Below are 14,418 nucleotides of genomic sequence, written 5' to 3' on the forward strand. Positions count from 1 at the left end.
CAGTGAGTAAAAAGTGCGTTTTTGACTGGTTTAAACGCTTTCGAGATGGAAAGAAAGGTGTTGAGGACAAGGCGTGTTCGGGTCGACCAACCACAAGCACATCTCCAGACAACATCGAACGAGTGCAACATATGCTTGCGAATGATCGGCGACTATCCTTACGAATAATAGCAGATGAAGTGGGTGTAGGCAAGGACAGCGTAAGGACCATTGTTCATGAAATTTGAAAAAGTGGAAGATTTGTGCCCGGTTTGTACCACACAACCTGACAGACGAGCAGAAGCAAACTCGGATGGAAACATCGGGAGATTTCATTGACATTTGTGACCAAAATCCAGAGGTGTTGAAATACATCATTACAGGAGACGAGTCTTGTCTTGATGTATGGCAAAAGTACAAAAATGCAAAAGATGAGGAGGGCAGAAAGCAATACTGGCAATTAAAGAATGAACTGGATAGAAAGTGCAGGACATCTAGGAAGAATGGCTGATAGAGAAGTGTAAAGATGTTGAAGGTGGTATGGTTGTAGGAAAGGTCAGTGCTGCTTTTAGGGAAATCAAAGAAACCTTGGGAGAAAGGAAAATGAGGTGTCTAAAGTTGGCCTAGTATAGAGCTCAGATGGAAAACGTGGCAGAATATATTCAAGATTGTATTAACCCTTTCCCAGAGTCAACTGCTTATAAGGATTAAGGTAATTATTCATAAGTTGCATCAACCACTTATAAGCATCAGTTTATAGATACAGTAAAACCTTGTTAATTCAAAGTCATCGGGACGCAAAAATCGGACTTCGAATTACGTGATTTCGAATTAACCACCAACAGGTACTTCAGTGCCAACCCTTGCGGCGTCACAATATATTCTAAGACCCGTTACTGCATGCAATTAACCTTGATTCACAGTTTAAAGCTCTCAAATGCCTTGGAAAAAACTATTTCCAAAATGTATCCAACAAGGTGCAAGTTATTTCATTTAGTGTTTAAGATGTATTATGTAGGAAACGTGTCATCTGATTTTAGATGGAATGTTGTTATACCTATTCCCAAGAAAGCAGGTGCACTAGGATAACTCACCGGCCATCATAACCTCATGCAATGAAATCAAAAGAAAGAAAACATGTTTCGGCGAGGAGAAATCTATACTGGCTCCCCTGTGCAAGTGCTTTATTCATTGGATTGCTGTACTGTATGCATTTTAGATGCCTTGTGCTTGCATGAAAAGTGCCTGATGCCCTTAAAACATCACGGCTTGTCGAACTTTCCTACGATGAGGGGAGAAAGTCTCTCGCTTCTGTCCACATTACAACAGTACAGTGACTATACTTGTACGATTACCCATCATGGCACTTCTAAGACCCATAATTGCATAACCTCATGCAATGAAATCAAAAGAAAGAAAACACAATTCAAAGATGAAGAAAAATTATGCTGGCTCCTCTGTGCAAATGCTTTATCTCTTGGATTACTGCACTGTTTGCATTTTTAGATGCCTTGTACTGGAAAGGAAAGTGCCCGACGCCCTTAAAACATCGTGGCTTTTCGTACTTTCCTATGACGGGGGAAGGAAGTTTCGCTTCCATGAGCACTGCATAGCAACACAGTACATTTCCCAGCTGGCAATTCTCTCCTTTAAAACCATAAGCCCGTTTGGCCACAGCATTTTAAAAAATAAAACAAACAATGCATCGGCATTGACAATAAAATTTGGTGCGTACGAATTGATTATAGGCTATAAGCCACGCTTTTTCTCCAACTATCGGCATCGCCAGTGTTCGCAGATTCTACCTCTCCGCACACTGCCTGCTATGTGATATTGTGGCGTTCCTTAAAACGCCGAATAAAAAATAATTACGATTCCGCTCGGCATGTAGACACGCCGAAGTAGGTGAAAGTGCGCGAAGTTACCTCTGCACGTTCCGGAAGATGGGTTCTTTCATGACGCTGAGAAATTTTGAATTTAAATTACTCTATAAAATACAATTTTTTTTCAAATGTAAAGGCATTTTCGAATTAAAAGTCTGAATTTCGGTAACGGGACCGACATTGTTCTTCGAATTACGAATTATCCGTATTTTGAATTAAACGATTTAAATAACATGGAAAACCATACCTCATGTTTCGGGGAACGAGAGCTGCTTCGAATTAGACAAGATTTTGAATTAACCGATTACGAATTATCGAGGTTCTACTGTACTTTTGACATCTATTGGCCTTATTTTGCAACAAAGTACTACATTTTATTTTCATGAAATATTGTATTCCATGTAGAATTCATGAGGCCGTGCACACGTTTTCCATGTGGTCAGCAGTCAAAGCAATATGGCTTCCATGCTAAAACCTCAGAGTGTAAGCAAAGTAATTTAATAAAGAGTGATATTGGGCAAATACTCTTGCTTTGTGTTGAAAGTGAAGACGAAAGTGACAATTATTTTTCTGAATCAAGTGGTGAATTTCATGGCGACAGACACGAATATGAAGAAATTGAAGACGTTCAGACTGACTGGGTTACGTTTGAAGGGCTGTGCAACAGATAGACTTTTCTGGCAATAGTGGGATTCATGCTAACTTTGGGGATAATCCAGAACCATCGACAATATTTGAACATTTTCTTAGTGATGAAAAACTATCTGAAGTTAAAAAAAAAAATATGCAACACGCGGAAAATTAATGCTCACTTAAGGGGTTAAGGTAAAGAAGTACATGATAAAGCTCTGGAACAAGAAGAGTTTATTGATGCTGATGAAATAGGAGACCCAATTTTGAGGTCAGAATTCGACGGGCGTGAAAGGCCTTCGTAGGAACAAGGCACCTGGAATTTATCACATACCCTCAGAATTACTGACTGCCTTAGCAGAAACTGGCATGGCTAAGTTATTTCATTTAGTGTTTAAGATGTATTATGTAGGAGAAGTGTCATCTGATTTTAGATGGAATGTTGTTATACCTATTCCCAAGAAAGCAGGTGCTAGTAAGTGTGAAAACTTCTGCACCATTAGTTTAATATCTCATGCTTGTAAAATTTTAACATATATTATTTACAGAAAAAGGGAATGATATTCAATCAGTTAGGAGAAGATCAGTTTTGCTTCAGAAGAAATGTAGGAACCTGTGAAACAATCCTGACTTGACTTCTGATTTTAGAAGTACATGACATTCATAGATCTAGAAAAGGAATTTGATAATGTTGATTAAATCATGTTATTTGAGATTCTGAAGGTGATCGAGATCAGATACCGGGAAAGGAGGATAATCTACGATCTGTACAAAAATCAGTTTTAAGTGATAAGAATCACAGGCGCCATAGCACTAGTGCAGGCACTTCACTCACTCCGCTTGCTGTATACGGAAGCTCGCCGGCCGGTGATGCTTTTTTATTAGTTCACGGGATTGCCGATAGGAGCGTCCTTTACAATCTGTCAGTGATCTGCGAACTGTTGCCATCTGTTAAGGAAATGTCCAACGGACTGTTGTTGCAAAATTTATTATTAGGTTACAACCACTAAATTACTTTTTTCTCACCGTGCGGGCAGTATGCGCCACGGTGATAGTTAAGAGCCTGTTGAAGGGAGTGTGGCCCCCAAAGGGGGCCACTGTTCTCATGACAGAGCTTGGCCTGGATTTGGAAAGATAGGTTACAGCTACTAAATTACATGTTTTTCTTGGCGTGTTTCTTGCTGTGTTTTTATTCTGCGCGGGTTGGTAACGGAATCAACGAGTTACGAATTATGGGAATGACGTCATGTCGACCAATGGCCGTGCCCGTAGCTGGCCAGCTAATGGTCGATGGCGCATAAAAACTTTTGTTGTGTTATAAAAGTAAACATACCTTTTTGGGCGGGTAGGTGGGTCCCTGGCATTGGTAATGAACACATCTCTCTTCTAAAAGGATTTTAAGGTACAATTCATATATATTTCTTCGCAAAGTTGTGTGTTATATACTGGAGTGCGCTACCTCACAGGCTATGGAAAAAAGTACCAGTCCAGAAAGGAGTAAGACAAGGCTGCAGTTTGTCCCCTCTCCTTTTCAATATGTATATATATATATACCGGGTGGTTCACCAGCCTCTTATTTTTTGGAGATAGGCAAACCAGGTAACATGTATAACCTAAAGATCCTTATAATTTAGTTTTATGAACACTAAACAACTTGAAATTTCTCCTTATGGTCAATAAGGCTCTCGCCTACCTGTGTGTCTTCACTATAAATTGATCCGTGGACCTAGCAAAGGAGAAACTACTATGCACAATTCCGTGCCAAATACTAAGGACCATTCTTCTGCAAACATGTGATTTATTGTGCCTTGAAATAAGACAGGTACCCGTAATACGATCCAACTAATAGGTTATGCCATGTGCTCTGTAGTGTAAGGAAGTTAAATGAACACTGTAAACCTTCACTGAAGACCTTGACACGCATGTTCACGTTCGAGGTGGAACAGCCCTACTTAAGTACTAAACCTCTAGCAATCATTATCTATGTTGACTTTGTGGCTGAATCAGTCAAGGGCAGGGGCATTGTGTATTATTATAAAACAAATAAGACATTTTGCCCTTTTGATACATCAACACGGTATTTAAGAAGTAACTTTAACCTCACGTCGTTGCGCAACAGAAGAGTCATTATTTCTCTAAAAACGTTAAACAAAATCGTAAGAAATAAATTTAATTCCATAGGACTGCTCAATTTTATCTCCTTTCATGTTCCACGAGCTGGAGCTCGCATGAACACAGTATTTCAAGTTCCAAGATCTAGAACATCTCATCACTTGAACTCGCCATTTATTAAAATGCTACGATTTTATAACACATTTGCTGCAGGAATAGATTTATTTTCAGAATCACACACTATATACATTTAAAGGCCTGTGTTTCTAATTTATAAATTCAGACTCCTTTTCTATATAATAGGTGCTCTTTAACTTATTTATTAATATAGTCACTACTTTATTTATTTATACCTTTGTTGCAATTCTTGTATTTTTATAGTGTAGAAATAATCATTGTTGTACTCTGGATTGTCATTGTCTCTGTGTATGTGTTTTCCATTCATTCTTCTTCCTTGTCTTTATTATCTTCAGCATTATTATTGTGTATTTATCTTTACTTACATGTATGCATTATAAGTACTGTTGACTGTTGTGTTAAGAAGGTACTGTATTGGGCTTACTGCCTGTGTACTTTCAAAAAGTCAAATAAATAAATAAATAAATAAATATTGGCAGCATAGTGGTTCGAATCCAGCAAAAGGCAAATTTTTTGAATGACAGAGGTGTTCCATTTTAGCTGGGATACAATAATAATCAATATTTTTTTGCTATTTTTGCTTTTAAGGGGAGCGCTCTGATTTGGCGTCTTTCCCCTAAGGATGGATGGGGGAAGGATTGGGAAGGAAATCAGCCTTGGTCATTTATTAAGGTACCATCCTGGCATTCGCCTCGTGGTGAAAATGGGAAACGGAAGAAAACCATTTTCAGGACGGCCAGCACGGGATTTGAATCCGCAACTTACTGAATCCAACGCACACAAATAATAATCCGCACCTACCAGGTCACATCACAGTACTTATTAATTTCCTCACGATGTATTCCTATGAAGAATACGTTGAATTGTTGCTAATTTGTGGAGAGAGAAAGGTCGAGTCCGCCTCTGTGGTGTAGTGGTTAGTGCGATTAGGTTTTGATTCCCGACTCTGCTACAAAATTTGAAAAGTAGCACGAGGTCTGAAACGGGGTCCACTCAGCCTCGGGAAGTCAACTGAGTAGAGGCGATTCAATTCCCACCTCAGCTATCCTCGAAGTGACTTTCCGTGGTTTCCCATTTCTCCTCCAGGCAAATGCTGGGATGTTACCTCACTTAACGCCACGGTTAATTCCTTCCCTTTTCCATGCCTATTCCTTCCAGTCTTCCCACCCCTCAACAAGGCCCCTGTTCAGCATAGCAGGTGAGGCCGTCTGGGTGAGGTACTGGTCCTCCTTCCAAGTTGTATCCCTGACCCAAGTTTCATGCTCCTGGACACTGCCCTTGAGGTGGTAGAGATGGGATCCCTCGCTGAGTCCGAGGGAAAAACTAACCCTGGAGGGTAAGCGGATTAAGAAAGAAAGAAAGAAAGAAAGAAAGAAAGAAGTACGGTCGAATTAAAATGTATGCCACATGCTCCATAACGGTAAAAAGTTAAATAAACACTGTAAAGTGGTCAACATTTCGAACACTTGTTACTCTGAATATGCAGGGTACCCTACTTTTTACCTACAGATCATCACATTGTAGTCCAACCTGGCTACGTAACATAGTATATAAACGGTCCTTTTCAGGACCATATAAAAATTCACTCTTTAGAACAGGATAATATGTGGCCATATTACAATGACTGTAAACAGTGTTAATCGAGAAAAAAAAAGTGTACCAGTCTGTAAATTGACCCTACCACCACACAGCTTGTCTGATGCAACAGCAGTGACACTTGGTTTAGCCACCTCAGCTACCGTGAGCTTTGATGTATTGCTAGCAGGTTGTAGTCCTTATAGACACTTCCTGTCCAAACATAAGATAGTGTTATTCACAGCTGAGATTGTTTTCCACAATCATTATAGTTTAAATGATAGAAATAACACTGATAATGATTTCTACCATATTTGCGAGCATTATATAAAAGGTATGGTAGTATTAAGTCCATAAAGAAGCTGCTACTAATGTTTTTCAGATGACTATGATATACGCGTTAGTTGGGTTACCTACCTGAAAAAAAAAGGGGGGGGGGGGCTGGTGAACCACCTGGTGTATGTATATATATATATATTTATAGAATAGGTAGTAAAGGAAATCAAAGAGGAATTTGAAAAAGCAGTCACAATCCAGGGATCAGGATCAGATACCGAGAAAGGAGGATTATATACTGGCTGTCAAAACAAAGTCAATCACCCAGAATGAGTGCTCCAATATTATCCCATTTCAGTATACATGCATACCATTGATGTGTGAGTAAATGATTAGATTTACAAGGATATGTAATGTGTAGAACGCCCACCAGAGTGCATTCATGATGGCACCGTCCTGTTGTTAAGTTGTTAAGAGCTGTGAGCTACTGCGAGTCAGATAGTTAAGCAAGACATGCAGAGAGGACTACGTACAGTACCAAGCACCCGCGATGCCTCGGAGACGGGTTAGACAGCCTATCCACCAATTGACAGCATTTGACAGAGGCCGCATTGTGGGAATGCATAAGGCTGGTTGGTCATATTGTATAATTGCCAGACATGTAGGCCATTCAGATGTCATCCGATGTTGGACTCAGTGGGTACGTGAGGGCACCCAATCATGCCGTGCAGTTTCGGGTCGACCAACAAACACCAAACATTGCGGGATCCAAAAAGTTAGGCACCCGTCATCCGCGAACATGTACTGGAGACTCTACAACATCCTATGAGTTCCTGCACAGTGTCTCAACAACTTTCATCCGCCGGATTGGGATCTTACCGCCCCATGTGTCGGTTGCCATTGACACCAGAATACCAATACCTGTGTTTGGAGTGGTACTTTGCCTTAGGAGGCATGGACAGAGTACGACTGGCATTGCATCATGTTCAGTGATGAGTCCCGCTTCTCCATAACCTCCAGTGACCATCATGTACAGGTTTGGTGGTGTCGGGTAGAGGGCAGATCCTGCCCATATTATAGAAAGAGAGACAGGTGTAATCCCTGGCATCATGGTGTGGGGAGCCATAGTATATGCATTCAGGTCACCTCTAATAGTGCTTCGGCAGACTTTGGTGGCACAGCGATATGTCACAGACATTCTGCATCCGCACGTCCTACCTGTCATGGCACAGCACCCTGGGACAGTGTTCCAACAAGATAATGCATGTCCACACACAGCCCGTGTCTATTGACTGCCTAGAGCATGTTGAGGTCCTCCCGTGGCCAGCAAGATCTTTGGATCTCTCCATCATTGAACATGTGTGGGATGATATTGGAATGGAACTCCATCCCCGTACCAACCTGTGTGATCTGGAAGGACAGTTGCAACAACTGTGGACGAACTTGCCTCAGGAGAGGATTCAAAGGCTGTTTGACACATAAGTGTATGCATTGCGGCCAGCGGGGATGCGACACCCTACTGACCTGGCGTCAATATTCTACCTGTAACAGTCAGTGGCCTTGTCTCTTTCGTACCATAATGTAATCAGTTCAATAAAGGCACATGGTTTTCACCATATGAAGTTTCATTCACTTTCAACCACTCCTTCTGGGTGCTTAACTTTTTTTTTCAGGCAGTGTATCTACAATCTGTAGAAAAATCAGTCTACAGTGATAAGAATTAAAGGTTATGAAAAAGAAGCAGCAATCCAGAAAGGAGTGAGACAAGGCTGCAGTTTGTCCTCACTCCTCTTCAATATCTATATAGAGTAGGCAGTGAAAGAAATCAAAGAGGAATTTGGAAAGGGAATCACAATCCAAGGTGAGGAAATCAAAATTCTGAGGTTTGCCGATATTGTTATTTTATCTGTGGCTGCAGAAGATCTGGAGAAATTTCTGAATGTTATGGGCACAGTCTTCAATAAGGAGTACAAGATGAAAGTAAATAAATCCAAAACCCAAGTAATGGAGTGCTGTCAAATGAAGTCAGGTGATACAGGGAATATCAGATTAGGAAATTAAATATATGGCATGTGCCTCCAGAGATACCTGATACAGGTCTTTTGGATTGACGCCATATAGGTGCTTAAGATTCTTAATGAAGAATTCCACCTTTACAACACTATTAGTTGTTTTACGGGATTAAAATGAAATTCATTTCTTGTAATGCCTTGTAGGTGACCTGCGCGTCTGTGAGGACGGAGTCCTATCTATGATGAATTCTAATGCTGAAGACAGGATACATACAGAGCTCCTGAGCCATCGGAATTTACCTATGAAGATTAAAATCCTCGACCTGGCTGGGAATTGAACCCCAGGACCCCGTGGACCACAGGCCAGCACATTAACCATTTAGCCATGGAGCTGGATAGATTAGGAAATGAAGTCTCACAGGAAGTAGATGAAAATACTGTAACTTAGGTATTAGAATAACTAACAATGGTGGAAGTAAGGAGGATATAATATGCCGACTAACACAAGTAAGGAAGGCCTTTCTTAAGAAAATAAATTTGCTCACTTCAAAGACTTTTGCCTGGAGTGTGACATTTTATGGAAATGAAACATGGACAACAAGTAGCTCAGAAAGAAAGAAAATAGAAGCTTTTGAAATGTGGTGTTACCTACAGAAAAATGCTGAATGTGAGATGAGTAGATTGAATCATAAAGGAAGGGATACTGAATTGAGTTGGTGAGAAGAAAATGATTTGGTGAAATTCGACCAGAAGAAGAAGAAGAGTTAGAATGATACGACACTCAGGACTAGTTCAGTTAGAGCCCTAACATTTGCCTGGTCTGAAGATAAGAAACCACTGGAAACCATATTCAGAGCTGCCGACAGTGGGGTTCAAACCCACTATCTTCTGAATGCAAGCTGACAGTTACATGACTCAAATCATGCAGTCACTTGGTCGGTCAGTTAGTTTTTGATGGAAGTGTAAGCGGTAGGTGTATCAAGGCATGAATACGATAAACAGATTAGAGTAGATGTAGTAGCTGTGTAGAAATGATAAAGTGAAAATGAAACAGGGTGGTATGGAGGGCTGCATCAAACCAATCTATGGACTGATGACCCTACAACAACAAGAATAATGCCATGAAATAATTCTAATGAAGAGATGATGATGATGTGGCCTCTGGTTCTGTGTATATGCCCTTTAGGCTGCAAGTATATCAATTTTGACATTCCACTTTACTGTACCATATGGTAGAATAAAATGGATTTCTGTTGCCAATCTATGGCTGAGATTTGATCATGTCTGTTAAACATCAAATGTGTCACCAATTACTGGGGTTACTGCCATAAAAAGTGATAAGGGAATACAAATGGTTACACTAGCTAAAATATCAGCTGGTAATATTTCATCAATGGAATAGACTTAAAATGTGTTTTAAAATATTCCTCTTATTCACAATATCTTTCCATTTCCTGAAGAAAAAGAAAGACAGTTTTCTTAACATTGTGGAAGAAAATCATATCAATATTTTAGTTACAATCTATGCCGTGGATGAATATTGGTGAATTTCAAAGTAGGCCTTGGGTCTTTTTTCACTACACCATCCATTTAAACATCTAGTCTTTTTTAGGCACACTCTTCTTAAACTTGCCTAGTCCTAAAGGATTAATGATTAAGATATTTTATTTATTAATAGTAAAGCACACAATTTGTTATTTAAGTGCGACCAGTATCCAGTATTCGGGAGATAGTAGGTTCGAACCCCACTGTTGGCAGCCCTGAAAATGGTTTTCTGTGGTTTCCCATTTTCACACCAGGCAAATGCTGGGGCTGTACCTTAATTAAGGCCACAGCCGCTTCCTTCCCACTCCTAGCCCTTTCCTGTCCCATTGTCGCCATAAGGCCTATCTGTCGGTGTGACGTAAAGCAACTAGCAATGAACAATTTGTTATATAGGATTGTTTTGATTTCAGTTTGTGCAGAAGTAATATTGACCTTATTCACTTTGTGCACTTTACTACGTGAAAATGAACACATGTAAGTTCACACACACAACTATCATCAGGTTTGTGGAAGGACTTCGTCTTACATCTTGTAGTAGTGATATCCATGTATTGTCACAAAACTTTTTTTTTAAAGCAAGTTAGGCTGATAACACCAATAGTAAAACCATCACTATCTGCAATGAAAGTTAAAGGTCTACTTAAGGTTGCTGCACTCAACAAATGAACCAGATTCAGTGGCGTATACTGAGGGCTACCAAGGCTATCAGTGAAGCCCAAACCTCAAATGCGAACGATGGAAATCTAAAGCACATTATAATGTAAGCATCTGACACATTGTTCCTTTAACAAACCTTGAAAGCAATGAGGGAAAACGTCACACGTATTTCTGAGAACAAGGCTTTGGAGACTGATATTGCAGCCCAGACTCTTGTCCCTCTCCCTCGACTCACCGCGCGCGGCTTGCTGCTGTATGCCTTATAGGTGTGGGGACCGGGCGGGGGGGAAGTGATAGATGTGCTAGGCTTCAGTGTGTCAGATCGCCACTGCTAACTAACAACCATGCGTTATTCATTATATATATATATATATATATATATACTTCCTCACCTCATCCTTCTGACTTAATTATTTAGAAAACAGAGTGCTGGTATTTCACTCCCGTTTACTTCTGCATCCTTGTAGGAAGACACTGCAGGGCTGCTGTTATAGAAGTAATATAGTTTTATTTTTATAGGTAGATCTGCTAAAATTAAATGCAATATTTCTGGCTTAGTGTTCTCTTTTGTTGGTTGGAATCGAGCCCGTGGTCATGGGTCGGACACCACCACTGATCTCCCGAGGAAGCTAATTAACAAGTGAACGATGGATACGACCACTGTAAAATTCAACATTTTAATTTAATAATAAAAATAAGAATGGTGCATGGCTTCTGTATAGGGTTGTCTGGTAACCTAATGAGGATAAAATGATCAGCAAAGACGTCATAAACACCCAGTCTCCAAGCCAGGGGAATTAACAGTATAAGAGGGTTGATTCTGAAAATTGAACTGGAGCCATCAGACCAAACACAAGCATTCTATCCATTTAGCCACAAAGCAGGACTTCAATTTGCTAAACCTTAGGCTACCATCTCCACTGATCAGGGGTTGAGCATTGGCAGTAGCTTGTGAAACAGCCTTGACAACACAGCAGACTTCTCCATTGGCTGTAGTTCAAAACGCTTAAGGCTTGACGTTCACTAAACCAGCTATCGCAAAAGGGTAACCTAAGTCTAGTGGTATCCCACGTCTTGATCCCAGCATACGCCACTGACCAGATTTATTCTAATATGGCTCAGAGTGAGTAACTGTACTACTCTTACTTCCTGTCATATTTCTGTCCACACATTTGGGAATGTACTTGATTCTTCTTCACTTTCTGTGTCTTGCAATTATTCATTGAATTTTCACAAAAGAAGTGGAATGTTTACAATATATATTTTGAAACACTGTGCCTGCCCATTCAAATTTTAATCCACAGGATCACTAGTTTCCCATAATTTAATATCCTTTATATATATAACATGTTTTTCATGTTATTTATGATTCTAATCAAAGTGTGCTTTGTCAGAACCTATCCCCAAGGTAAAGAGAGAATTTACAAAAAGCGTTCTTTTATGTGCAGATCATCAGAAGGCAAAACTGTAGAAGTACCATACAAAGGTGATGTTGAAACAACAGTACTGGACATCTTGGGAGGTTTGCGGTCTGCTTGCACATACACTGGAGCTGCTAAGCTGAAGGAGTTGCCCAGAAGAGCCACATTCATTAGGTGCACTCAACAAGTGAACCAGATTTATTCTAATGTGGCTCAGAGTGAGTAACTGTACTACTCTTCCTGTTATATTTTTGCCCACATAAGCTTTCTGCATTAAACTGACACATTTGGGAATATATTTGATTCTTCCTCAAATTCTATGTCTTGCTATTATTCATCTTATGGCACAAAAGAACTGGAATGTTTACAGTTTAAATTTCGAAACACTGTACCTGCCCATTCAGACTTTGGTCTATTATGTTATGTAGTAAACTGTTGTGATGTGTACAAACCACAATAATAAATGCAATTGGTTATATAAAGGGCTGTGGATGTCCAGAAGATTATTTTAATCCTCTGGATCACTAGTTTCCCATTATTTAATATCCTTTTAATATAGAATATATTTTTGTCTGCATGGTCAAAAGTGACTTATGGATAGCGTGATCAACAGCTGTATACCACATGTATGTACTCTGCCATGGTCATACTTCCTGTTAACCATTGTTAAGTATACATTCAGAGTGTTAAAAATAAGTTTATTTTTACTGTATATTACATATTTATCTGTTTGTGTATTTTAAACACTGTTTGAGCAAATAAGAATTGTCTATTAGGACAAAATAGTAATAGTAGTAATAATTATAAACACATTTTAAATATACATGAGCAGTGGTTGCTTGGTAGGCTGAAGCCCATGAAGGCTGTAGTATCATGAGGTTTGTTTGTACATATGTGGTATTACTTTTGTATTGTATGCTAAGATTTTGGGGTTCATCATACCCTCTCATAACCAGTTGCATTTTGTTTTATGCTTCCCAGTCATGAGAATACTGTTACTTTTGATGTTGAGTGATAAAATTTGGTGTCCCATTTTTATAAATGTAGTTCCTATTTATTGTTTACCTTTTGTACGCACATGTACCCCGTTTGTACCAAAGCTATGTAAATATATTGTATAAATTTGAATTGTTACCCACTATTCAAGTATTTCATTCTGATTTACTATAAAACACAATGTGTTTGTAAAAATTATTCATGGAATCATACCATAAATGATTTGTGAATCTGAAGGAGGATAATATGGTATGGTTGAACTATCAGTAATGTCAATTTATATGGGAAGCTCCTTTAGTTAGTCTCTATTTTACTCTTATGCGATGACTGTAGCCCTTTGTAATGAGTGTCTAATTTCTCTGCCAGGCCTGCAGCGTAGATTCACATTAATGTTGAGTTTTGTGCCAAATATCAGCCTATTTGAGAATTTAACTACCTCTCCAAAGCATAATATTACAGTTACAATGGCCATTTAAAACAAATAATGTTTTTTAGCCTCACTGACAAGTGTTTGCCATTTCCTCCTGTCCCAGACTTTTTCCTCTTCTCTCTTGACATCCTGAAGATCCTGTATGGCTTGATCTGTCCAGCAAAGTCACAGTCTATCTAGAGGTCTCTTCCCTCTTGACTGTCCGATAAAGGCTTTTAGTAGTCCATCATTTCATAGAATATGTCCCTCTGGATTTTGGCAGTTATATCAGAGTCACTGTAGGTCATTCATATGTCCTGATTTCTGTGTAGTTTCCAGGTGTTGTATTCTTTTATAGGTACTAAGATTTTCCTGAATTTTTTTTTTCCAAACATTGTGAGTGATCGGTGCTCCATATAGATTGGGTTAGGAAGTGAAGAAATGACTTTTGCCCTGGGTGCTGCTTTGTTTATACCACTTCCTGAATTATCAAATGCATGCATATTAGGTACAAATGTCCTTTCATTCCAAAGAAGCTTGGCATCACATTTTTGTCTCTTTCATGTCTTCAGTGATGGAAAAAGTACAAGAAAAAAGTAGTTGGGCTGAATTACAGTTACTTGAAACTTTTACTCGATTACAAATTACTTTTTCAGCAAGTAATCAGTAAAATTACTTTAAAAATACTAGTTTTAAGGAAATCACTGACTTTTTCCTTCACAGAATACAGTTTGCAAGGAAAAGATATTACTTCATTTTGTGTGTCTTCCCCCCCCCTGTTTTTA

General features: G+C 39.3%; 1 protein-coding gene across 1 annotated transcript in view; it reads left to right on the forward strand.

Moving 5' to 3' along the window:
• Positions 1-13,688, forward strand: part of LOC136866327 (GMP reductase 1) — a 123,880-nt gene extending 110,192 nt beyond the window's left edge. The window contains exon 6 of the mRNA XM_067143177.2: positions 12,256-13,688. Coding sequence (XP_066999278.1) covers positions 12,256-12,454 — 199 coding nt within the window. The 3' untranslated portion in view covers positions 12,455-13,688. The remainder of the gene's footprint in view (positions 1-12,255) is intronic.
• The last annotated feature ends 730 nt before the right edge of the window (positions 13,689-14,418 follow it).

Source organism: Anabrus simplex, chromosome 3, assembly GCF_040414725.1.
Source record: "Anabrus simplex isolate iqAnaSimp1 chromosome 3, ASM4041472v1, whole genome shotgun sequence".
Taxonomy (NCBI): domain Eukaryota; kingdom Metazoa; phylum Arthropoda; class Insecta; order Orthoptera; family Tettigoniidae; genus Anabrus; species Anabrus simplex.